We start from the raw sequence: 26,043 nt of genomic DNA, 5'->3' as shown, positions 1-26,043 counted from the left end.
AAATCCACGAGCAAACCGCTACAAACTTTACAGCCTCGTACAAAGCGGCAACGAGGTTCGTCTCACCAGGCATGCGTGCACAACACCACAAAGCCACGCCGCCGTAATCTCCAGTGGCCATTCGCTTTTATTGTGACGGGGTTACATTTCACGCGACTCGTAAACACGACACGTCCGGGTTGAACGCGCCACAAAGGTTCACCTTCAGTTCCAAAAAAACTCCAGCACCCGTGGCTTTGCACGCGATCCGCACGTCTCCACTGCAGACACCAAGGCCGCCAAGTCTCAAATTCGGCGTCCCCATTACCCCCCCACTCTGCCCCCCCTAAACTCAAGACGTTCACCCAAACTATCACCACAATGTCCAGAATCATAAACGTCAAAAGGGGGGCTTGCGACACGAAGGTTGCACAGCACCCATTTCGCTAGGACGACCTCCACCATAGCTGGAAGGTGACGGGCCAGCTGTACTCACTCTTCACACGAGCGCTGCATCGCATCGAGCCGCCAGCCAGCATTTGAGTGCAGCGCAACGGCGACTTGCGAGGTTCCACCGCGTGACCTGGACGCCAACGAAAATACCCCACGCGCTGTCATCGCACGGCGCCACTGCTTGGCAGAGCGACGAGGCTTTGCCGCGAGTGCCCCCGACACACACACACAAACAAACAAGAGCCTTCGAATGGGAAAATAATAGACAGATGTACGAGAAATAAATCACGTTGATATTAAAATTAGATACGTTTCGTTTACGGCTTTGTTTGCGACCGAGATGTGCGGCGAGTACTAAAAGTTCACGTGACCACAAACGCAAAAGCGGGGAGGTGGGGGTAGTTTAAGCGTCATAAGTTCGTCACCACGCGCATGCCAAATACCTTGACACAGCTTAAGCCTCTTGGTGTCTGCACTATGGAATTTTTCCATCCATAAGAGACGGCAAGGTAAAGAAAACGGTTTCTTGTTAAAGGTTTATTGAAGTAGGCGTTTCACATCGATGGTTGCGGGCGGAGTCAGGGTCAGATATGTAAAGGATACAAGTGAAATGTGACGCGTGAAATATCCAAAACAAAAATGAAGATCCATTCGCATAGGAAAGAAACTTTTTTTTTAGGGACCGATCTTACAAGTTGAAGAACCACAGGCTATCGACAGCGCACTCATTTTAAAGAGGTCGCTTGCATTGAAAAGGCAGCTGTTAATAAGATACAGCAGACAAAAAACCGATGACGTTCGTCAAGGCAACAAGGCAACGGCTATGCATAGTGGCAAAAACTTAGCATTCCGCAAAGCGACGATTTTCTGCAACAGGTCACGTAGGTAATACTATGCACAGTTCTATAAAGCCTTCTCTTTATGTGCAGTACTCATGTTTGAAAAGGAACCCCGCCACCCACCCCACAGAGGAATAAATTGTTTGACGTACACGTGGAGAGTTTTGGTTAAGCACACTTGGGTTCGTGAAATATGCTCAAATGTTGTGAAATGACATTGCGACCAATGCAACGCAGGCTGTGGCGAGCACTGCAAGTTTCTCTCCTTGTGCAAGCAACGTGAACACAGGACAGGGCTCAAAGATCTCCTGGGCACCTGGGCCCAGGAGTTTTACATTCGTGAAGAACCCAAGTGGGTCTACAGAAGCAGATCAAGACGGCATGGATGCAATGCTCTATCGAACCAAGGTCAACACCGCACCTCGCCACAGCGTCCTTCCTTTTTACAAGCTCAACATAACCATGCGATATGGCACACATACTGGTGTTAACGGCAGCTGTATGAATGGTAGTTGTAAAATCCGCATGGCGACAAAGACTGAGCCCTACACTGACTTTAGTAACCTAAATCGAGCCATTTAGCCACAACGCTCCAGAAATGAACCGTGTGCACCTGGGCCACGACACGAGTCGCTAGCCCCCAGTGACCGTCAACCCTGCGCACAGGGTCTCGCCGAAGTCACCAGGGCCAAGCGGCCGAGTTAGACTCTGACAACGGCAGTGCGGATCTGCTGCTGGGGGAGCCCAGGGCACGTGGGACGCTCCGCGTCTAATTGTGGAAGCGCTTGCTGGGGTCCTTGGCGTGGTCCAGCAGGAGCCGGCAGGGCGTGAACTGCTCCCCGTACACCGCCTCGAACTTCTTCATCTGCGCCACCAGCTTGTCCGCCCCGTAAGCGTCCACGAACCTGAACGGACCTGCAAATCGCACGCACGCGTAAACATCGGCGCTCGCCCTGTCCCAAGTTTTCTGCATTCCTCACAACACTAGCCAGACCCGCAATGGCAAGGCACCCGTTGTCGTTGTCAATGATCAAGCCAAAGCTGGATGTCAACCTCCGAGCCATCACCATCCCTCTGTGATACAACAATCGATCAAGCACCCTGCACACACAAGCCGACGCTCCATCTCTACAGCGGACGTCCTCTTGGGCACATTCGGTCCTCTGGATTAGGGTTTGACTGTCAAGGAAAGCAAAAGGGCCCAGGCAGGACACGCTGCGAGAAGCGATGACGGCCGGACGGCGAGAATAACCACGGAGTGGCAAAGTAACCACGGAGTTGAAATAACAGCGAGGAAGAATGTGCGGTCGTAAATTTGTTTTTTGCACGATTGTCCTTGGGTGGGAGCAACGGAGCAAAAGGGCAGTGCGTGCGACCTTGTTCAGCAACGACGGGAGGTATCGTCTCGGAGTTTAAACATTAACTTGAGGAAATTGCGCTATTCCAAAGGTTCGTCCAACTTTTTTAACAACTCTGACTTCCGCAGAGTAGATCTCAGACGCTCAGCTTAGTCACGCGTGGAAGGTACAGGCTGGGTACGTTATTGCCAGCAGTGGAGAGTGCAGCGCAGTCCACTGTTGTGCTGTACTTCTAAGCTCCCACGTCTATGTTCCCAAGCCTTCACCAAAGCCGCACTAACCAGCGTAGTGAAGGGTGGTCAAGTAATCTCCACTACATACATGGTGTGGGGGAGCCCCCCCCCCCATTCAGCAGTGGATTAACAAAAGGACTATATACACGTGACTTTTGAAATGTATATACCGAGCAGGCAATAACACTGTTGTTATTGCAAATAGCAGTGTTATCCTGAGCTGTGTCGACCAAGTTGACATTAATTCCCCAACCCCCCCCCCCATCCTGCACCTCGTCCTCCCTCCACCGTCCATTTCACCACCCTTTATTTCCACCTTCACCTTCCTGGCTCCACACACACCCCAAACCCCCCCCGTCCTGCACCCGTCCCCCTTGGCTCCTCCCTCCTCCTCTTACCCTACATATTAATGCCCCATCACAAATAACTCCCACTAGTTATTTTGCTGTGCCTTTTTACAGCTGATGAAGGAAGCTTGTGTTGCCTCCAAAACGTCGTGATTCATTATTTTATTTCTATTATTATTTCTATTATTTTATTTTGTATTTTTACCTACGTGACTTTACCGAAGAAAAAAAACAACCTAAGAGTACAAGTTGACATTATCTAATTATGGACTCCATGTTTTGCGTCCCTGTTATGAAATCGCAACCTTGTGCTGGCTACTGTGAAACACACCCTTTACCGGAACTGCGGGTCCCTCCTGGCTAAACAAGTCTAAATTCATTCATCGAAGCAAAGCCCCTTCGCAGCGAGTGCCAGCTCCCAGGCATGCGACCGGGAACAAAAACAACAGCCGATTTATGTCCACGGCTCGACACAATTTGTACCAGCACGGTGACCAAAAGCTTCCACAAGCGATCACCCCAGCCAATCAACAGAACAAGGTCGGTACTGATTGAACAATCCTCATTCGAGCATGTGCTCACGATATTTACATTGCATGAGGAATCGATGATTTACTATTTGTTGTTTGCGAGTGGTTTAGGTAAACCTACAGCCGTAAGAGGCTACACATGAGCCACGGGGGCAAGAGAATGGTGTAAATGAGAAATTAATCCTGATCACAAGCCATGATAACGTGATCCTTAAATATGTTCAATCTTGATTTGAAGCTTTCGTGACTGTAGGAATCCACTCGTTGGTTCTTTCGGTAAAGTCACGTAGGTAGAAAAACAATATTATTTTAGTATTTTTCTACCTACATGACTTTACCGAAAGAACCAAAGAGTTATAGATATATATTTTTTTATCTTCGGCACAGATTCCCAAAATTTTCCCAACTGTAAGCCCCACTTTCCAAAACACTGCTTGCGACCAAAAACTCCCTTGCTATTTTGAATAAGTGCCTCTCCAGTACAAGTAGAGAGTGCTTATGCAACGTAACATGGGGGCTGCACCATGCCTCTTGTAATAATATTCCAAAATAAAAGAAACTTTAGTCCAAAGTTGTGTTGCTACTTGAGACTAACCCTATTGAAACTGGCCACACCGTTCAATGCGCTGTTCAATACGTCCGAGGACACAATTAGAACTATATGCATGTATGCAAACTTGTTTATCCTCTGTCCATTAGCTTCTGTACTGGGAATGAAACCCTTCAAAAGACAAACACGGTTGGAGACCGTTAACTAATCCTCGTGTAAAGCGCGTTTTATAAGGTAAAGGCGTAGCCCCGCAAATGCCGGCTCACGCCACTGCTGCCGGAAGCGCCTCCAACTCAAGGCAGCTCCGGAGCCCCTACTTGCTCATGCTGCAAGTGACATCTTGGAAGAGGCAGTGCCCACACTTGATCCCACCGCAAGCGACCTGCCGATCGACACTAACATAATCCACGACGTTTCCAAGCTTGTTTTGTGTCATCCCCCGCGCACGGATTGTTACGATTCACGGTCGCGTTCTCAACCCACGCTGGTGGTCGCGACCCACGCTCTGCCCGACCCCAAAGTGACCGACGCTGGCGGTAATCAAGCGGCGCGGACCTCCCCAGCAGGGCGGGAAGCCCAGGCCAAAGACGGCGCCGATGTCGCCCTCCAGCGCGTTGTCCAGGATGCCCTCCTGCAGGCACAGCACCGCCTCGTTCACAAAGCGGCTCACCAGCCGCAGCTGCACGTCCTGGTCCGTTGACCTGGAGGCCACAAAAACACACACACACACACACACGCGCGGATTGCCATGAACACACAAACACAATTATTAAAGCACATGCATTCAGAGCGTCGAAATTGAGGTCACATACACGTCACATCTTAACAGGTTAAGAAACTGAACATCTTGTGAACGCGTGTTCAGTACAGCTTCGTATGCCTGCGCGACATGGACATTGAAAAATCCTGACAGAGATAACATATTGGCATTCGAAATGTCTCACGATAGAAGGATACTGCATCTAAACTGGACCCGTAGCGTGACCAATGGAGAAGAAAAAGGTTGCAGAAAGAAGAAGACAACCTGATGATGATGATGCAGACCGTTATGAGAAGGAAACTGGCACTATTTGGACAAACTTTTGTAGGATGGATAACAGGAAAATGTCAAGTGTGTTGCTTGGAAAATGCAAGGAACTGGAAAGAGAAGACCTAACAGAGAATGGTTTGATGACGACATCACACGAGATTGGTGCTATAAAGATATGGCACTACTTGAGCATATTGGCACAAGTGAAAGCGAATGATGGAACGTGCAGTGTACACCTATGGGCTATCTGGCCATGGATTCTGATGACGACTCCTACTGGCGAATGAATGCCCGCTTGCAGGCCGTGTGCCGAGTTCCCCGTGCCGCGTAGGGTAGGCCGTTGCCAGGGCTGCCCTTTCAAATGTTTAAGATGAGAGGCCACGGTGTAAGAGGCGAATGACTGGGGGAAAAGGGGCACAGAACTATGGGGTGGCAGCAGAAGGGTGAGGAACGAGACTTCCAGTCTCCCTGGAGTGCTTGCTGCAGCGGAGAGTGTGTGGACGCGAGTCGAAGGGGAATGGGAGGGGAGAGGCAGGAGAAAGAGTGAGATGAGCGGGGGCAATTTTGTGAAGAATCATGAAGACAATCTTGGAATCCACCCAGGATTAAAGTGGGAGAGCTAATGGAGGAGTGGTGTATTGGGTGATGTGGTCATGTTTACAGGTGCGGCGTCCCTGGGAAGGGAGATGAAGGAGAGGGGGCACATGAACCAAGCAACTCAAGTTCATCACGCGCTTAAAAACCCACACAGACGTGCGAAACGTCACGAGAAGGCGGTAGGTTTATGAGCGTTAGCACAACCGTTTTGTCTACAATGCAGTACTCGCAGCAGCTGGGTGCAACATTTCATAGATGAAGAGATATAATGTACACACACGCACACTGTATGTTGTACTTGTGGTGTACAAGTTCAGGCCTCTTGTCTATCAAGTCATGGATGAACGCCTCAACATCTTGCGAGTTGTGGGATTTTATTTGACCATATTAAACAACGCAAGTCAGTGGGGATTTTCCGCATGCTGGGAGCATAGACGTACAGTGTAGTGTTTTTTTATGGGCAGTGGCGGCTATGCACGTGGCCTGTAATCCAGCACTGTGGAGGTGGTGAGAGTTGGTGGATCACTGCACAAATCTTGTGGAACTCCCTTCCCATGGACGTTGAGAAGGTGCCACAACCCGGCTCGCCAGAAGGCAGTACAGCAAGTGTACGGGGATAGAGCGTTGCCCCCCCCCCCATCACACACGTGGGTTTTCTTCGGGTGCTCCCGTTTCCTCCACATGCATAAACACTCATCATCAAAATCAGCTGAAAACATCTTTAAAAAACCAATGTGGCCTCTGTTGACAACGTAGCGCCGGAGCAACCTACAACAACTGATTTTATTAAGTGGCGGCCCAGCTCAAGCACCTTCATGGCTCAACCAACGCTGCTTAGTTTTGATATACGATGAGATCAGCCACATTCCAGATGAGCTATTCATAGGCATCCATCACTTGCCATAGCTAGAGGAAGTAGATAGTAGGTAAAGCTCAAATGCCAGCAGTAAATCAATACCACAGAATCATTAACAGATTGAGATGTGGCAATCCACATGTATGTACAAGTTTAGCAGCTCCGGCAAATGCCAACTTCTAAACCTCAAAAGGAGGCAGATACTTACACCACAGACTTTACTGTACACAATTAACAAGTATAGCACAACGTGTAAAGCCCCGTATTGCCAATCCACTGCTGGATGAGGGCCTCCCCATACCCCACGTATTTTGTGGGGGCAAATGTACACCGCTGTGATTACTGTGCGTTGGTACCCATCTCAGCACGCCATCGAGCCTCAACCATCCTTCGTTTCGCAAGTCTAACGAGGTTTGCAGCAGCGGCAGCATAAACACCACAGATGGTGGAATGGACTCATTAGGATTTGACCATTCACATGGAGGAAGCGGCAATGCAGGAATCAGCAGACCCGCACTATGAATGCTGGGCTACTCGCCTTTCTTTACCAACCCATACGGAGAAGCGTGGTGAAGCATGGTCAAATAATCCCAAGAACTGACATGGCCTAGGAAGGCCTTCATTTTTTAGTATTGAAATGACAAAAGGCTGTTAATTTCCCACGTACACACATTTCCAAATCCTATTCAAATGTGAACAAGGCATTAAGTCTCTAAAAAACTTTATAGATGTAAAGTTAGGCACACGCCAATGTGCGTGCCACAGACGTCCTCAAGCAACAATGAGTCCTTGGCAGAACGCCCACATTGGCTCTAACGAGTAATTACAGGACAACAGCTCAGAAAATGACCGTGTTTAACACCACTTCTAAACTATGCGGTACTACAGTACGAGAGCCACTGTCGCCACTCAGATGGTATTTACCATCATCACCACCACCACCTATCCACTGCGAGATGAAGGCCTTCCCACGCCATTGCCATCCCGAACGGACCACTGTTGCCGCCATTCATCGTACCCTTCGGATTGTGATAGTCACAAAAAAATAAAATGTAGCAGCTTTAAAACTGCATGGGTTTGATCGGCGGCACGCAAGAGTGCCGATCATCACTTCGTGGCCGTGTTGGCGGTGACAATTATGACACGAGCGGCCAGGACGGACTGGCAACGATGGGACAATAACCCCTGGTGGCAATGTCTCGGATACCAGCCAAGCAACACCCCCACACACATAATTTACAGAGCACACACGGATGCTGATGAACGTTATTGTTCTTCTGCAAATGTTTCTCTCTTACAGGAACTCTTTCGCAACCTATGACGAAATGAACTGGAAATCTGCCCAAACCCTGTCAGACCTCGCAAGCTAAGCATAGTTAAGCCTGGATAGTGGTTGGAAGGGAGACCGCCGTGCATTAAGCATCTGTTGTAGGCCACTGCGGAGCACCTTGGCCACAAATCCACACTGTTCCAGCATGGCGAGGTATGGCCAAACAACCCCAATGACAAGAACGGTATTCGGAGGCCCTTATCTGGTGGTGGCTTGACAAACCGTACTTGTACAAAATTTGACAAATTGTTCATAAATAAAAACAAGTGGGTGGACGAAATACTAAAATTAGACTACGAAACCAGAACATGCACATGGCCTGCTCGAGGCCACGAATAAAGCCAGAAGATCGTCAACATAAACGGTAAAGAGTGGGTACGTTCACACCAACGGTACTGTTCACGCGAACGCGATTGGTCGGTCACGCGCCCAACGCGTCTGACTCACACTTCAGGCTTGGCCACCAGCTTGAACTGCGCCAGCACCTGCTCCATACCATCATGCACCTGTCGCTCCTTCTTGCCCGGCTGGTACACATAGCAGCCCTTGCCCGACTTGCGTCCTGATGTACAGACAATGACAGAGGCAAAGACGAAGATCCCCCTGTAAACTCAAGAAAGGCTGCCATGCACAAGCATGATTTTTCTTATGTGTGTGTGTTAAATTGATTACTGCGAGGCTGTGTTGAAATTTGGCTTAAGACCAAACACACACACACAGACAAAGACAAAGATCTCCCGTATAGCCCACACACACTGTTGAAGCAAGTGCTGCGAGCGAGCACCTATGAAAACCAAAATGGTGCACGAGGTGGGTGGTGTGTGTGGCAAGCACCACTCCCAGCCACCTTTGTCTCTCCAGTGGTAATTTTTTGCACTCAGTTATTGCCGAGTAAACTTAGGAGAGGCCCAGGACCTCACTCCCCATGCACATAAAAAAACATAAAAATTTAAAGTTCGCACATTTAACTTCATAGATAGTTAAAGCAAAGGCTGTAAGTGAACACCTATTAAGGCTAGTGATGTGGTCTTCTGATCTAAGAAGCTGAACAGGGATGAACCAGCATAGTTCCTGGATGGGTGTCCACGAGGAACATGAGGTGTTGTAGACTGCATAGTTACATAGGCTGTGCAGCAAAATCCAATGTTGTACTGTTCTTATATGCTCCTCTTACTTGACCAATCGACATTGACCAGCACGGTAAAGTATAGTAAAAAAATCCCCCGTGACCCACAGAGGATAGGCCATCCCCGATCCAGAAGAGGAACGATGTACGGATATTATTTGGGTGGCAGTAATTTTTGGTATTCTCTTCTAGGCTGTAACGCTGTTAAGAGAGTCTCTCTCGGCTGCCTAGTGACCGTGTTGCTTACGACTACCGCGGCTGCCCTTTGGCTGCGAAGCGAGCAATAACACGTCACGATGTCAACCTTTATCCCAATGACGACCGGCACAGAAATACCACCCACGATAGCGAGAACCACGCGTCGATATCGCTGGTCCAACAGTCCAAGCAATAAACGCAGTCAAGACCAAAAAAGGATCCCTTGCGTACATGTGATTACTGCCGAGCCACAGAGCCAGCACCAGAAGATAAGCAGTGTACTGCGCAGTTTTACTTAAAAAATAAATATGAATTACGCAAGACACATAAAATGTATGTATCAGAACACGCAGAAATTAGAGCGCATTCCGGGCGATTTGGCAAAAGGTTTCAGCCACCCTTCACACCTTGTGACCAGCGAAACAGAGTCGCCCACCCACATGTGAAACAATGCCGTAGCTGCATGTATGTTGAACTTCTTTCGCACCGTACATCAAAAACAAGGCTCAGGAGGTGCGGGGGAAGGAAAATGAACAAAACACAAAAAGCAGTTTTAAAAAATGAGTTTTCAATCTATATTTAAAAGTGCATAGCTTCAGTGATTTCCTAACATCGGAAGGAAGAGCGTTCCAGACGGCCGCAGGAGCGCATCCGAAAGCGCACGATGCAGTGACCGTCTTTGTTCGATGGCAGAGCCAAAATCCGCTGCTGCGAGAATGACCGGAGCAGCAGGAGCAGCAGCACGTGGCACGAGCAGCACAAGTTTACAAGCAACGCACCCAGGAAGCCCTTGGACACCATGGTCTTGAGGACGCCCACGTCCCCGCCGCCGAATCGCGAGCCGAACGCCTTCTCCAGGTCCTCGGCCACGTGCGCCGCCACGTCCAATCCCACCTCGTCGGCCAGCGAGGCAGCCCCCACGGGAAAGCCGAAGCCCGTCGTCAGGCTGTCCAACTTCTTCGGGCTGACGCCCTCCTGCGTCGCGCGGTGGGAACGGGCAAAGAGCAACAACAGGGAGGGATGAAGTTTGGTGGGCGATCTTCGCACTCGCAGCTCTATTTTAAGTTTTCATTCTCGTCAAGATTTTTGCGTGAAATTGCCGATCATTTTGATAGCGAATGAATGGTCAGGATGATGTACAGGATTGGCATCAAGGCTGCATGACTATATTGAGGGGCAGGCCATAAAAGCATCCTGCAGTGGCACTTTGCTTTCCACAACTGCCAATGCCACCGCACATAGATGTACGTGTCGCCACTGTACAAAAGCCCTGTGGAGCTCCTGTGTTGTTTGTGTTTCAAAAAATGTATTTCTGAGGCACCGACGGCTGGACAGTGCTCCACTGCGAGACCTATCGGAGCGTGCCAGCAGTTGCGCAAGCCCCAGAATCGAGAAGCAAATCACTCGGGATAGCACCTGATCGTCAGGTCTGGATTGTGCTTCAATCGGTGGCCTCCAGCAAATTCACTCACCTGCAAGGTCCTGATGGCCTCGGCTAGCATGGGGGCCAGGCACCTCGTGGTGTAGAATCCAGGCCCATCCTGCACACATTCGAAGACATAAAAAAATATATTACGAAGATGCACTCCAACAATGTTCTTCATTGCAAAGCCTGCGGGCCACTGGCAGCCTCCGACGTGCGGCCCCCCCGACAATACACCACTGTGAAGACACCCCCCCCCCTCTGCGGGCGGTGTGGCAGCCCTCACACTGATGATGTCCTATCGGTGAAAGAACCCCCCCCCCTCTGAAAATTTGTGAAGAACACTGCACTGCAAGCTAGGATTCAGGTAGGCAAGGAATCATTTGTTCGAGTCGCAAGGAAGCACAGCCGTCCTGGCATCCCACCTTGACGATGATGATGACCTTGCCCTGCTTCAGGCCCATGGCCACGGCGGAGGCCGTGGTGTCCTTGGACGTCTTGTCGGTGGTGATGATCTCCAGCAGTTGCATCTTGTCCACTGGTGAGAAGTAGTGCATGCCGATCACCTGCCAGCGACACACACGCACACACATGAATACCCCCGCCAACCCTCTTAACCAAGGTGGATCGGTGACGCAGTGGTTAAACGCATTGCGCTATGAACCGGCAACCAGCGTTCAACTTCCAGACTTAGTTAACTTTAGTGTATGCAGAACTTCTTTTGCACCGTCCGAAGCCAACCATGCTAATCGGAGGTGCGGAGTGGCGAGTGATAGCCGAACGAGTCTTGGGCCAACGGCACCTGAACTCGCCCGGTATTTCGAGGACACACTGCAAACGTCTCGAGATGTTTGCCAACACCTTCCCCGACAGCGTTTCAGTCCCCCGTGTGCTCCACCGAGTGACCCACTTGGCAGCCTGGTCACGGCGCTGCGCTCGCAGGAGAGCGAGAAAGCGAGAGAGGGAGGGAGACTCACCTTTTCGGGGCGCTTGCTTGCGGCGGCGATCTTCGCGATGGGCAGAGCGGACGTGTTGCTGGCGAACACGCAGTGCGGGGGAATCACCTGGCAGGGGCGAACGGCATCGTCGACAACGTCAACACGGACTTCACCGACGTACAATGAGCGCGACGCCAGGGGGCCGCGGCACGAAGCGCACAAGAGAGCGACTCGGCTTGAAAATGGCATTTCACACCCCGTGTCGCTCGTTCCGTAACAACTCGATCATCACAAATCAACAAAAGATCTTTACGTAACGTCTTTTACGCAACCAGCCACGAGTCTCCCTTGCAGCGAGAATTTTTACAAACCAGCATTGTTATTACAGATTGTTGGTGTAACCAGTGTGGGAATTGTGGCGTACGAGGCACCTTGTCCGTCGTTTCATGTCACCGCTAAACCTGCGCAACTCGTGTTTTTATTCTAATTTCATGACATTTATCTTGCCATGTACAGCATTTAGACACTTAATCAATTCTAATCATTGGAGTCTCAGTGGGCGCCCGCATGCTAGGGATTAAAAAAATTCTCAAGAGAGATACTCTTGTTGAAACATGTCGCGATTTTGGTCAGCACACCCGTCGTCATTTCGGCCAAATGGTCACGTCCATTTCGGCATCGTGCGGAACGTTGCAGGCGAGAGGAGTCACGTCGAGATGCGTGTGGGGAGGGACCGGGGGATGGGGGCGGGGCGCTCACCGCCTCGATCTCCTTCATGACGCGGTGCTTGAGATCCAGGTCCTCAAACACGGCCTCAATGACCATGTCGGCCGTCTGGAAGCCGCTCAAGTCGAGCTGGGGGTGCAGGTGCGAAAGGACTGTGTCACGTTCGAACGTGGACAGCGTCTTCTTCTTCACCTTGTCCGACAGCCTGCGAGCCAGGGGACGAAGACAGTCGAGGTTACCCACTCGGCGCGTAATGAGGCTATCAATTATTTTAAAAAAGAAAATTATTTTACGCAGCTCTTCTCAAAATCTGCACATTGGGCGTTTACTGTTTCTTAAAAAAATAGTAATTATGCACGACGTCTAGATGAACACGCAAATATTTTTTGCACATGTTAAGTTGGCAATGATTTTATACAGAACGTGTGCAAAGGTGTGCCGCCTAGTGGGAACATCAGGCCCATTGAACCAACTTCAGAAGTAGTTCTGACATTCCATGGCTCTTCTTTGATAATGGTTCATTCACCGCTCCAGTGTTGCACCATTTGTCTCCAAGAGCTCCAAATGGAAAATGTATTTGTCTCACGACTGCCAAATCAACGGTTCCCCTTAAACGTCGCAAGGGTGGAGTGGTGGTTGCAGTGGTTAGCAACGCACCGCGTTACGAGCCCGACTCCCTGGGTTCCCGTCCAGGCCACAGATAACACCGGTGGTGAACGACGCACTAACCGTTCCCAGGCACCACCTTCTTGCACCAACCGGCACTGTACCAGAGTGGTGATGAAGTATGGGCAAACAACCCCCCCCCCCCCCCAAGACTAACGCTGCACGTGGCCTTCATCCAGCAGGGGCTATCCAGATATGCGATATAAGCTCCATGAAAAAATGCCATTCCTCCCGCTGACTGAGCGGGGCCCATGGGTCACACACCCCTTGTAGATCTGCTGCTGCCCCCGGCCCAAGCCCTCCGTCGAGGTGTCCTTGAGGATCGCGGTGACGCCCTTGTCAATGGTGACCTGCGCGATGCCGGCACCCATCAGCCCGGCGCCGATCACCGCCACCGTTCTGACACGCGCACAAAGACAAGAGACAAAGATACCCCCGTGTAGCCTAAACAGACTGTTGGGGCAAGTGCCGTTATAGCGAGCACCTACGAAAGGCGGCACGGCACACGAGGGGGTGGGTGGCCAGCACCACGCCCGGCCACCTTTCTCTCCGCAGTGGTGATGTTTACACACCACACCAGGTAATCATGAGGCTGATTCGACCCAGGGGAGGCCCTGGACTGGCTCAGATACTCGTCACTGGTGTTGGCCATCAGCGGGAATCCCCACACACACACACAGGCATACATAGCTCTGATGTCACCCTTGCCATAATCTGCTTACAAAACAGTTGACACATGGGCAATAATGACAGACGTCAGACATATGTTTGAAATGCCGCTACAGATACCAGTCACTTAGAGGTACGCGCGCACTGGCGAGCACATATCGCCCTCTTCTTCTTTCGTATGGCTGATGTAGATGCAGCGCAACTACAATTTCACATTCAGGTGGTAAAACCAGATAACCGATTGCCAATACTATGCCAGGTGACCAGTCTCCCCCAGCAAAAAAAATAAATGTGTTGTCTCACTTGCTTTCGACTTGCGGTGGAAAGACTTAAGGCAAGGATTTTGTGAAATGTGTAAATATATATATTTTTTTATTGTTACGGCTTAGATTTCTGGTGAATTTACATTAATTCCAAATACATCGCAGGAGTACGAGGGATGGTGAGGCCTTGTGGAGGCCTTCATCTAGAAGGGACTGATCATGGCCAATGATGACAATGATGACAATGATGACAATGATGACGATGATGACGATCATGACCAATGATGATGAGGGAATGAGTAGGATGGCGTCTCAACTCACTTAGCCTGTCTCTCGGGGACACCGAATCGGTTCTTCTTGCAGGCCACCTGGCCGTGGTAGAGTCCGATGAGGGCCCTCGACTCCCGCGTCATCGCCAGCTCCCCGAACGCCTACGCGGGAATGCCAGGGTCAGGCCTTCACCCTCCACCCGCTTTCGTTATCAAAAACACTTCATCAGGAGGTTGGGCAACTTACTGGAAGGCTGTGCGAGCCCACGCTGAGAAATATGCTCAAGCAGAAGCGTATATTATAATTTGTCAATCCACTGCTGGATGAGGGCCTCCCCATGGTTCGTGGGGGTTATTTGGCCATGCCCCGGGTTGGGGAAAGTGGGGAGCACAGATGTACAGGACAATGACGACATTGCTGCACTGCTCCCTGTAGCCCACAATGCGGCTCCATTGACCCTCATACAGCAGTGGATTTAGAAGATGGATGTACACGTACACGTGTGCATTGCGAAGGTTAATAAAACAATTATCAGAATACAATTGGAGGGAAACTTGGGAACAAAATAACCCACACTTCTTCTCACAGAAAACGCATGCTTGCTTCATTTGGAACAATTTCCAATCGTCTTTAGATAGATTGGTATTGTATTATCTTCCACAGATGGTCGCACTATGATGTTATGAATTCGATTTTTTTATTGACTTAACCCACTTGCTCTCAACAGAAGACTACTTTCCGGCCAATGAGATTGTTACGGTTAGCAAGTGTTGTTTTTCATGGACGCTCCCGAAATGAATGAGAGGGGAAGAATCAGCACTGTAATTAGAAGGCCACAAAAACCTCAAAGCATTAACTCTACACGTGCACTTGCCGTGCCCTTCCTTTCAAGAGTAAATAATCTCTACCTTGCGCTCTGCCGCATATCCAGCAGGAAGCCCCTGCTCCAGACCGGTCTTCACCACCTGCAGCAAAACAAAATGGGCGGGGGGAAAATGTCAAGAATGTCGCTACATCTGGACACAGCCGAGATCTTCACAAGACAAGGGCGAACGGTGGGCGTTAAATAAGCGCGGTGACGCTGGTGACAGTGGCAGCGCTTTGGTCCTGCTTGTGGCGGAGGTTTTCGTATCCGGCAGGCCACCCCGGTTATTGCCCGAGGTGGATTTAGCCACAATATATATGACGTTCCGTCTGCTTCGGGTACTGTACGGTTCAAGATCCCGTGACGTCGATTGAAAAGAGGCCAGTGTGCCAACTTTCAAGGCCCAAATTTAAAAAATGAACCTGAAAATGACTATTGGGATCACAGATCAACCTCGCCCACCTACTGTGAAAATACCGCAGACCAGGTCTGTGAAACACAGCGCATTTGTGAGAGTCTGGCCCTATACGAAAGGCGCAAATACCAAATGATTGTTTTCGTAGTATGTTAATGCTCTCAAAGAACCTGTACAGAGGCCAAGGGCAGCAATCAAAGTATGAGTTGCAATTTACGACCAGCTGACAACTCGTCAAGTAACATTCACATAAAATGTCATACCCGGATTTTTATCATGCAATTATATAACAAACATTGCCCAGCAGTGGAATATTAACAGACGAGCATGAAACGAGGGTGTGTGGACTCGCCTCAATGATCTTGAGTGGCGCTGGGTAGAGCCCTTTGCTCTGCTTCATCACCATGGCTAGCACCCTCTTGTAAATCTGCTCCCGGACGAATGCGTAGCCCATCACCCAGTCCTGGACCTCTGTAACAAACAAACAAATGCAAAAACGCGCAATATGGCAAAAAATCAATCTTACAGCCACGTTTTACCAAAGCGTGCATTGCACGTTTCATTTACATTTAACCATTTCACAAGAGCGAGTTTGTATTTGACGTGTGTAATCATTTCAATCAAGGGTGGAAAACCAATGGTCCCCGACTTGGTGTCAAAAGGTGACTGCGACCACACAAGGCCTACCACTTTTAAAACGGCCGGCAAAGGAGATCTATCCATCATCACAAGCAACTTGGCTGCCCCAATCGGGTACTAGTGCGAGGAATATTCTAGACCAGACAACAACACCGCACTGCTAATTTTAGCACTCCGTCACCTGTTGTATCTCAAGTAGTTCTGCGTGTGGTCAATGCACACAGTCCTAGCATGATCAAAGTTAAGTATTAACAAGGTGTGCGGCCCACCAAATAGGAACCGAAAATCCTAGTCGGCCCTCGGCGAGAAAAAGGTTGCCCCCCCCCCCCCACTCTTGGGAGTAGGCGCCACGGTGGCGAGATGTTAACTCCCTCTCCCGGTATGCAGGAGGTCGAGTCGGTTCAATCCCGACCCAGACCTGACACCTGTAGAGCTGGAGTGTTCGCGACCCTCTTCCCTGTGGTCACGTGGAATTTTCTCCGGGTCCTCCAGTTTTCCCCTCCACATTTAGAAGAGTATTTGGCTGCTGTACATTTCCACGTGATAAGCCATTTCGTTGAGCTATCATTTGTGCTAGCCAGGTAGAATTCTGAAAAAGCTTACTACATAGCTCAGTGGGCCTTAGCTGGTAAAATAAAAAGTTAAGTTCAGTGCTTTAAGAGTTATCGAGCGATGGAGAAAGTCACACGGTGTGTACGGGGCAGCTAAGGCTCACTCTGCACGAGTCCCTTCTTCTTCTTGTTGGAGAGACGCTTGGCGGCCAGATCCTGCGCACAGGTGATGGCCACCTCCTCCAGGTACTCCAGTGTGCGGTCTGCAGGACTCTTCAGACCTGGGCCTATACGCGTGTGCGTAGGAGACACGAATCACCCATGTAGGCTTTAACAGACGGTTGGGCCAAGTGCTGTTACGAGAGCACATGCCATTGTACGCAAAGACAAAGATCCCCCCCGTAGTCTTAATAGACTGTTGGGACAAGTGCGGTTAGCGAGCACTTGTGAAGGCCGGCACGGCACACAAGGGGGTGGGGTTGTCAACACCATGTCCGGCCGCCTGTCTCCCCAGCGGTGATGTTTACACACCGCACCAGGTACTCATGAGGCCGAGTCGACCTAGGGATGCCCAGGAATCAAACTCGGGTAACCAGGTTCGTAACGCAGCGCGCTAACCGCTACACACATACATAGGCCCACACATCTATTTGTACAGTATAGAGGAAGCGGTGTATATATGTATTGTGAAGCAGTGTATGTTTACAGAATGCACAATGGTCATGGTGCCTATTTGCTATCAAAGTGAGAATATTAAATTACAATGTCTATATCTGGCAAGCGTCCAATTCTGATTTTAAAGCACTAAGTGTATGCAGCCGCATGGGTATATATTCACATAATTATACATTTATTTTTGTTAACTCAAGAAAGCCACTATTGCGAGTCCCACAGTTCTCTGCTCACAGTTGAACCAACTGCTTTGTTTGTCAGATTAAGACTGCCAAGTGGAACCAGTATCTCCTTCCACCCAGCCCTGCGATAAATAAAGGAATTAGAATTAAAACCAACTCTTTATATTAACCGGGGCAGTGACACGGCTAAAACGCTGGCGCATTCGCTGCTTGCTGCTGAGGCTCGTGGTTCGTATCGCAAAACACATCGGTAAGTAAGCCGCTTACTGTAAGAAGCACTGAAGGCACGTACATTATCCATCTTCACCTCCATTCTAAGTAAGAACGCAATATTTGTCACCATCCTACTTTACATGTGTTTTGCATTATCTACTTGTTTTCACTGGGCCACCCTTCCACCCCCTCCCCCATGCTCTGAGCAATTGAGAGTTGACTGTATAGGGAAAGAGAAAGATCACAAAACCTAGGGGGTCGATCAGCTGGTCCACAAGCCCCATCTTCTTGGCACGGTCCGCACGGATGTTCTTGCCAGTCAGCATCATGTCAAAGGCGGTTGGGAGGCCCAGCTGTACGCCGCACAACAGAGGAGATGCATATGAACTTCACCGTCACATCGACATTATCCACGTTATTTACGTAATAACCGATTAGGGTTGAGTGTGGATATTGCTTGGAAGGGTGATCACAATGCACAAAGGAGTTAGATGCTGTGGGGCTTATACGGTGGGGCAGCAGAGGGGCAGTACGGCAAAATCCACAATTGTACTGCACTACTATGCTCCCACCACGCCTTTGGTCCCCTGCTCCCCTCGTATCCGGCCCATGTGCAGCGTGCTTCTCGTCCCCAGTGCTTCACACAGTCCTCACCATCTTGGGCAGCCTCTGGGTGCCACCGGCGCCCGGCAGTAGGCCCAACATCACTTCCGGGGTGGCGAGCACAGTCTTGCGGTCCTTGGTGGCCACACGGTAGTGGCAGGCGATCGCCACCTGCCAATGGACAACAACACAGTGGCAGTCATTGAATCGTGTTTTTTTTTTACACTTTCCAACCAAGGTTGAAAGCGCTAGTAGTGCAATCATTATCGTGAAGATGATCCGAAACAACCAACATTCGAGTATAAAGTTGTGTTGCTGTTAGCGACTTAACCTGTAGCAGGCCAAATTTCGAAATGGGTTTCTCACAACGCGACGACAGAAAATCATCTGAAAATGGTTAAGCCTTTTTGGCCAAGATGGCGAGTGTGTGCGAGTGTACAGCTGTGCGTATATACGTATATCGGTGTGCGCGCATCAGCTCGTTTGATCGTCATCGTGCCACCTCCACGCATCTCAACATCACACGTAGCGCGTGCGACCCTCGGCAGCACAGCTCTGGTTCTGCAGTGGACGCACAGCCTGCGTCTCCCTCCAGACTCGCGACGGCCTAACCCCAGAACGGCTCGGATGTGAGTAAAAAAAGGAAGAAAAAAATCTAAAGTCTCACCTCCAGGCCTCCGCCCAGACACGAGCCACTGATGGCCGCTACGACGGGCTTGGAAGACTTCTCCAGGTCGGCGAGCATCTTCTGGCCCTCCTGGGAGAGGAGGGTCACTTCCTCTGACGACTTGCACGACTCGATCATGCTGCAGGGTAGTAAGTAATAATAAAAAAAAACAACAGGGGCGTCAACAAACACATGAAATAAACTAATCTCTTCCAGTCTGGGCATGCGCATCTGCCTGAAAGAAGCGCGCATTCGCCAGAGAGGGAGGACCGGAAAAAGCAGTGTGCATACAGGTGGTATTTTCTGATTATAACAAGGGGGCACATTTTCTGGGTCATGTCTTCCTTGAGCGAAAGCAGTGCGGCCTACACACGCGAGCACGCAAGCCCACCACCCACTTGATGTCAGCGCCAGCGATGAAGCAGCCGGGCTTTCTGGAGATGAGCACGGCACTCTTGACGCTCTCGTTGGCCCACACCTCGCGCATCACTTCCGTAAACTCTGCCTGCATCTGCTTGGACAGCGTGTTCACCTGCCAGGGAGGGAGGGTAACGAGCAACTTCTCATTGATACGCCCAATCTTGTCAGATTCTTGAGGCCAAGCAAGGCGAAGTGTGGCTAGTTCTTGGCTAAGTAAACCGCCATGCCCAGCAAGTTGTTATCGGCTGTAGGGTTACGTGGCGGGCTGTAGTGGAATACAGAAAAGTCAGCTTTTGTACTGTACTTATATTCTAATGTGTCAATGCCACCCGCCTTTACCAACCCACATGGTGAAATAAAGTGAAATAATCCACAAGGCGTGGGAAGGTCCTCATCCAGCAGTGGATTCATAAAACAACTGTACATATTAATACAATCACAGCTTGAGCCGCTTTGTGTGCCGCAAGCAACGCTTTGTTGAAGTAGAAACATTAATATGAAGCGACGCATCACAGCGATGTTACCTTGGAGTTTGGCGTGTCGAACCGCACGACAGCCACATCGCCGCTCTTCACCTCGTAACTCACGTGCGTCCGTTCTGCGCACACAAGCAAAGTGCATGGTCAGAGCTGGCAACATTTGTATTCTACCCGTGTCACAATCTACATTGCAGTACTCGTGAATCCACTCCTGGATGAGGGCCTCCCTCTCCACACCGCGTGTTTGTCATGGGGGTTATCTGACCATACTTCACCCGACCGCCGAGTGCGGGTAGGCGATGGCGGGGAGCAGACGTTGGAGCATAGTACGGTACAACAATGTGCTATGCTGCACTGCCCCTCAGCTGCTGCCGCATCCCCACAGCAGCATATTGCACCCGTTTGATGCATTGCGGTCACCCATCTCAGCACTGGTGAGGCGCTTTACTTCCTTAGCTTCCAAGATCTGGTGAGATCAGGAACATTAGGGGCGATTCTGTAATAGGCTACATGTTAACGACAGCATGGTGGGCGTGAAATAAGTTCAACGTATATGCGTAAAGCCAGCATGTTTTATTTTTTTTAAGTTTAATATTGCATGCCAAGCATGTCGTTTTAAATACATCATGTGTGTGTTGTCTACATTACTCGCTCAAGATTATCTAACTTACCACACATTGTTGCTGACGATGAGAAGTATCTACTTGTTCTCCCTGCAAAAATAAACAAAACAAGGTTATTAAAACTTGATTCGAAGCTTTCGTGACTGCAGGAATTACTCTTTGGTTCATTCGGTAAAGTCACATAGAAAGAAAATAAATTAAATAATAGAATACGACGTTTCGATTGCAACACAAGCAGTCGTCATCAGGTATAACTAAATAGACATGTTGTGCGTCTCTCTCTGTCTCTGTGTTGTCTCTCTCTGCTTGTGTGTCTGTCTGTGCGTCTCCGTGTCTGTGTTTTGTCTCTCTCAAATTTAATTCTACCTGATGACGATTGCTTGTGTTGCAATCAAAACGTCGTATTCTATTATTTAATTAATTTTATTTCTATGTGACTTTACCGAAAGAACCAAAGAGAAAGGTTATTAAAAGCAATAAATGTACATAATGCATATGCACAACAACGGTCATACACTCAGTAACTGCCAGATGTTTACAAACGTGGACTTTGCATTACTTGGTCATGGACGTGAATTATTGCCTCAATTCTAAAGCATACTTCAATCACAACATTGCTCTACAACACCATTTTTTTTAAACGGGAGAATAAAAGACATAGGCATGGATTCTATAACGCTTTCCAATGTGCGTTTATCCTTGAAAGTAAATTAGTGATGATAACTTTACGAGATGATGTCACGGGAAATGATGACGATGACAATAATGTGACGTCATCACCTTGGCCACCACCACCAAGACAAATCGTTAAAGCGGTGGTTTGATTGCCAATTTTTGGCCAACTCGGAAACATTTTATTGGTTTTCTCTAGACAGGGAGGCAGTCTGCAATCAAAATAACAAGAGAAGGCATTTTTTTTATTTGGCAAAAAAATAAATCAATATTTCACGAGCCACGAAGCACGTGAATATGAGACGGTGGGTCCTTAATGAATAACGTCACTAAGCAGTTTCCTGAAGAGCCGCATGCGGTTCCCGAGCCGCAAGTTGCCGATCCCTGCACGAGACAAAGCCCCTAATACCAACACAAATTTCACAAAAAAAATTTTCAAAGCTAATGCACCAACGCTTTCAACTTGATACGAAAAACATTCAAATGGAGGCTCCAGCTGATGAGCCAAGGCAGACGACACGGCTCTCTTTCTGTAGATGCACGCTGACGAAAGAGCTCAAGCGAAGCTTCGGTGGCAGCATTCCAAGTCCAGATTCTTTGGCATAAAACTTCCCAAGGGTTCATTTCTTAAGCCAGCGGCCGACGCACTGTACCGGATTATCGAAAGCAATAAGAATATTCAACCAGTTAATTCCCAATCCGCTGCTGGATGAGGGCCTCCCCACGCCGTGTAGGGTCCGCGCGTGTTATTTTATCACAATTCCCCACGCCGATCAGTGTAGGTTGGTGAAGGCAGGGAGCACAGATGTACAAGCGCGGAAGAGCACATCTATCATGGATTTGCTGTACTGCCCTCTGCTGCCCACAACGTGCCAGTTGACTTTGAACGGGTGCAGGAACTCAACAGTACAGTACAGATTGGGGAGGAAATAGCTCCAAACAATGGGAGCAGAGTGAAATGACAACATTCATCTATATATATAAAAAGGGAAATTTGTGAATGTGTGTCTGTTCGAAATGTTTAGCATACTTCCCGACATGTAACAAACTTGAAATATGGCATTGTGGGTAGCTTCCAGACTGTACACAATGCAAGAAGTATACAAATAGACTTTGTATTTTTTGGGGGGGGCGCAATAATGGATATATTTTGCACAGCAAGTGAGCGGTGACGTCACATCTGTGATGTCACCCGCATGCGGAAGTGTGCCTGCTCACGTCACGCATCCCCCCATCCTTCACGTAGGCCGTGTATTAATCAAAGACAAGAATCCAAGTCTCTGGCGAAGCCATGGTAGTAAAGCTAGTGGTATTATATATCGAAATGATATCATATTCATGATATCGAAATGTCACTGTGCTCACTTACAGCTGTTTCCACGAGTTAAAAAAGTAAAGCTCGAAATAACACGCGTGACCCCGACAATGGCATTCAGCTGCAATTTACATGGGGTCTGACATACAGTATCCACTTATATTTAAACAACTATTTGGGATCCCTCCAGTTTCCAAGCGAAACCCGTACGGCTAAGCGTGCCATGTCGCCGCCGTGGTGGAGGGCGGGCGGGCTTGGACCATTCACCTGCACAAGGCAGCATTGGCTACAACCTCCAACACGCAGTGGGCGAGAATTAAAGCTGAACTCAAGCGACTTTGTAAGCGACTGCATAGCAACCCAAGTCAGACTAGCCCCCCCCACCTTGCCACCACCCATTCTATGAATGGTGACGATTCTGGGTTAAGATTCAATTCAATAATCGATTCTCATGATTATTTTCCATGTAATTTGTGTGTTTTTTTTCCTTGCAACGTCTGCATATTATTTTCATTAAGTGTAAATCAATTCAAACAAGGTGTTATGTATCAAAAGTATCGAAAACTATTTAATCAAGGATTTATTTGCGATGAAAAATGTAAGTTTCGGTCACTCGGCTATGATAATTATTAAATTGACATATAATTTTCACAAGTCACGAATAATACATTTTCACGTGCAGAATTCGACGTGTGTCTCTTGGGTACAAGAAAGAATTTGAAACAGACGAATCGATGCCTTGTTAGACAAATACTTCAAATAATAACACTGCACAATCTCGGTGTTGAGCCCACGCAGGGTGGGGGGGGGCTGGAATTTTCCAGTCGACCCATTAAGTTGTCCTTCGAGAAAAGCAATGTGGTTGTTGTTTTGGAGGCAAGTGCTTATTCTGTTAACTACCTAGGGGTAAATATTTAACCAAATGGCATTTTGTAGACACCTCTCGTCAAGGTATCACAGGCCTCCCAAGTCTATTATTGTTCATCATCAGCATGAAATAACAGCACATGCAAAAAGAAACCACCCTTCATTGGTTTGGCATGCAGACGTTGGCACACTTGTAACCAAGGGCACATGCGTACATCTACAATGTCATTGCTTAGTCATATCCCACAGCCAAAGCATCCACCCGCGATAATACCCATTACTGCATTGTAACGCATTTGCATCTTGCAAGCCCGCCATTAGTTTTGTAATCATTGCAACTTTTCAATCTATAATGATTGTAATGCACATTCTGTCAGTTACACAAAAATAATTTATTTGACTACACTGGTGTGGGCTTAGCAGACACTGCGATACAAAACAACAGTTAATATGGAAATTTATTAGGAACCAATTATTGTGCATTTAATACAAATAAAAGTTTGGAATCATTTGGTGGATGGGAATTTGGTCCAAGGTTGCTTGTGTTTTTGTTTGTCACTTCCCTAAGGGGAGCTTTGGCCACTACGAGTTCATATCTCTATCAAGTTGGGTTGCATCAGAGCCTAATGTGGGATGAAACTGGATGTGATGTTAAAATGGAAATGTAAGAAACGGAATGCGAGATCCAACCCGGTCATGGTCTTGGCACAAAATCCACAAAGCACCCCAATGCCCTCTCTCTCTCGCCGTGCGCCACAACCACAGCCAGGAGCTAAGATCACTTTTAAATCGTTGGGTTCAGGAGGCTCACGGTCATCAAGGTCTCAGTTTAAAAAAAAAGTTTTTGGGTGGTAAAACACAGGACAAATATTATTTACAAACCCTGTATTATATACATTTAGAAAGATTCTGCGGTCAGCAGTTTTGCCAGGACTAACAACGTGAGGGAAGGCCGGCCACCTTGTAGCTTGGCAGTGGCACAGTTGGACATCTGCCAGCGAGCGTGTCAGTGAGAGGATGGAGGACACAACCAAATATATCCGTCTGCACTGCTACGTACCTTACACACACCAATCACTTATACCAATAAACCACACAACGGAGGTGTGCAATTTTATTAAAGTTACTCAAACTTGTTGTGCGGCTTCTACAAAAAAAAAAGAATGGAACGTTTTAAAAAAGCGACCTGGAGCAAGTAGTCTTTGTATTCTCCGCAGCGATTACAATCACAAACACACTCACACGTCAAACAAATGTGCAGTCCTTTGGCAATCTATTACTGCAAGAGTTTGTTTAAGTTTACTTCTAAATTTCGACAGTTATTTTCGGGAGGATGCCACTTTTGGGATTATTGGGCAATTTCTTAAAAGACAGTCTTGCTTGTGTTAAGTCTGAACATAGAGCATTCCATCAAGTATAACATTTAATTCATGATTTATACGTATAAAACCTCTAATTAGCTGCATCACGGGCGATTTTATTTGAGAATGACCTGTGACGAAACTGATATTATGAAGCACATCGAGTGGATTTTAAACTGTAGTCAGTTAGTAATGGCATCGAAAGTTGTAAAAGTACTTCATGCAACCGGCCAATTGTCTAGAGTTTGCCAAATTACTTTTACATTTAATACACTTTTGTTGAACATTTCCATGGACTTTGCAAACAATGTTCACTTACCTAGCAAATCCAAGACACATTTACATCCATCAACAACTTAGCACGAATGCAATCGCTAGGATACCCCACACGCAGGTAAAACCTATGCACATTAACAACAAAACCCATGACGACAAACACGACGAAAAAATTTGAGACCGCAATTCTGGCCCAAATTAAACGATTCAAAGGCCCCCATTGACATCGCTCTCACTTCCCACCTCCAATGCCCTCCGACACAACCCCGTCAACGTCAGGCTCACTGTAATTGACAGCTTGTTGCCAACGACTATTGCTGTTGCCTCAAACAATAATATCACAACTCACTTACCGCCGAGCAGAATAAATCTCAAAGTTCGTGGCCGCACGTTCAGAGCTCGCATCCCCGCCATGCCTTCCTTGTTGCAGTTGCCTCCTCAGTGTGCACAAAGGTCGCGCCGCCAGCTGTCAGAAACGCAAACGCCCTCGGGGCAAAGCTGACAGCGCCTCGCCTATTTATAGAGCGGAGCCACCACGACGCGGCTAACGCCCTTAGGGCGTCGTGTGAATGAAAAACCTCCGCCAAGGTTGACTGCGCGTTGGACTGCGATGACGTCACGGATGAGTGTCAGTTATTGACGGTGGGCGTAGGTTCGGTGATTATGGGCGGGACTTGCTAACTGTAGGCGGGACTAGGTGACTGTGGGCGGGGCTTGTGCTTATGGGGGGGGGGCTGGTGACCAGGGGGCGGGGCTTGGTGACTTGGGGGCGGGGCTTTGAGATGCGTGTCAAAAGTCAAAACCCAACCAACTAATCATGGGACCATCATGGACCTCATCAT

The 26,043-nt window shown here is 48.6% G+C and overlaps 1 protein-coding gene across 1 annotated transcript; it reads right to left on the bottom strand.

Moving 5' to 3' along the window:
- Positions 1 to 109: 109 nt before the first annotated feature.
- On the bottom strand, positions 110 to 25,678 carry HADHA (hydroxyacyl-CoA dehydrogenase trifunctional multienzyme complex subunit alpha). Its single transcript, XM_078866499.1, has 20 exons — positions 25,555 to 25,678; positions 20,759 to 20,800; positions 20,133 to 20,206; positions 19,587 to 19,720; positions 19,189 to 19,327; positions 18,573 to 18,692; positions 18,169 to 18,271; positions 17,016 to 17,138; positions 16,014 to 16,132; positions 15,290 to 15,346; positions 14,433 to 14,542; positions 13,444 to 13,578; positions 12,547 to 12,718; positions 11,827 to 11,913; positions 11,275 to 11,415; positions 10,899 to 10,967; positions 10,206 to 10,401; positions 8,550 to 8,664; positions 4,845 to 4,990; positions 110 to 2,186 (listed from the first exon to the last, which is right to left on the bottom strand). Exons 1-20 carry the CDS (start codon positions 25,613 to 25,615, stop codon positions 2,041 to 2,043), a joined length of 2,289 nt encoding a protein of 762 aa, XP_078722625.1. The 5' UTR covers positions 25,616 to 25,678; the 3' UTR covers positions 110 to 2,040.
- Positions 25,679 to 26,043: the final 365 nt, after the last annotated feature.

This window comes from Lampetra fluviatilis, chromosome 22 (assembly GCF_964198595.1).
Source record: "Lampetra fluviatilis chromosome 22, kcLamFluv1.1, whole genome shotgun sequence".
Classification (NCBI taxonomy): domain Eukaryota; kingdom Metazoa; phylum Chordata; class Hyperoartia; order Petromyzontiformes; family Petromyzontidae; genus Lampetra; species Lampetra fluviatilis.
Note: the sequence above shows the minus strand (reverse complement) of the source record. Positions and strands in the feature narration are given on the sequence as shown.

Excerpts from the sequence above, each read along its gene's own strand:
- HADHA (XM_078866499.1), bottom strand. The coding sequence starts at position 25,615 with ATGGCGGGGATGCGAGCTCTGAACGTGCGGCCACGAACTTTGAGATTT. Across the intron at positions 8,665-10,205 it reads GGTGTCCAAGGGCTTCCTGG|GACGCAAGTCGGGCAAGGGC; the intron begins GTGCGTTGCTTG and ends TCTGTACATCAG. Across the intron at positions 4,991-8,549 it reads CTGGTGGCCAAGCCTGAAGT|GTCAACGGACCAGGACGTGC; the intron begins GTGAGTCAGACG and ends TGTGGCCTCCAG.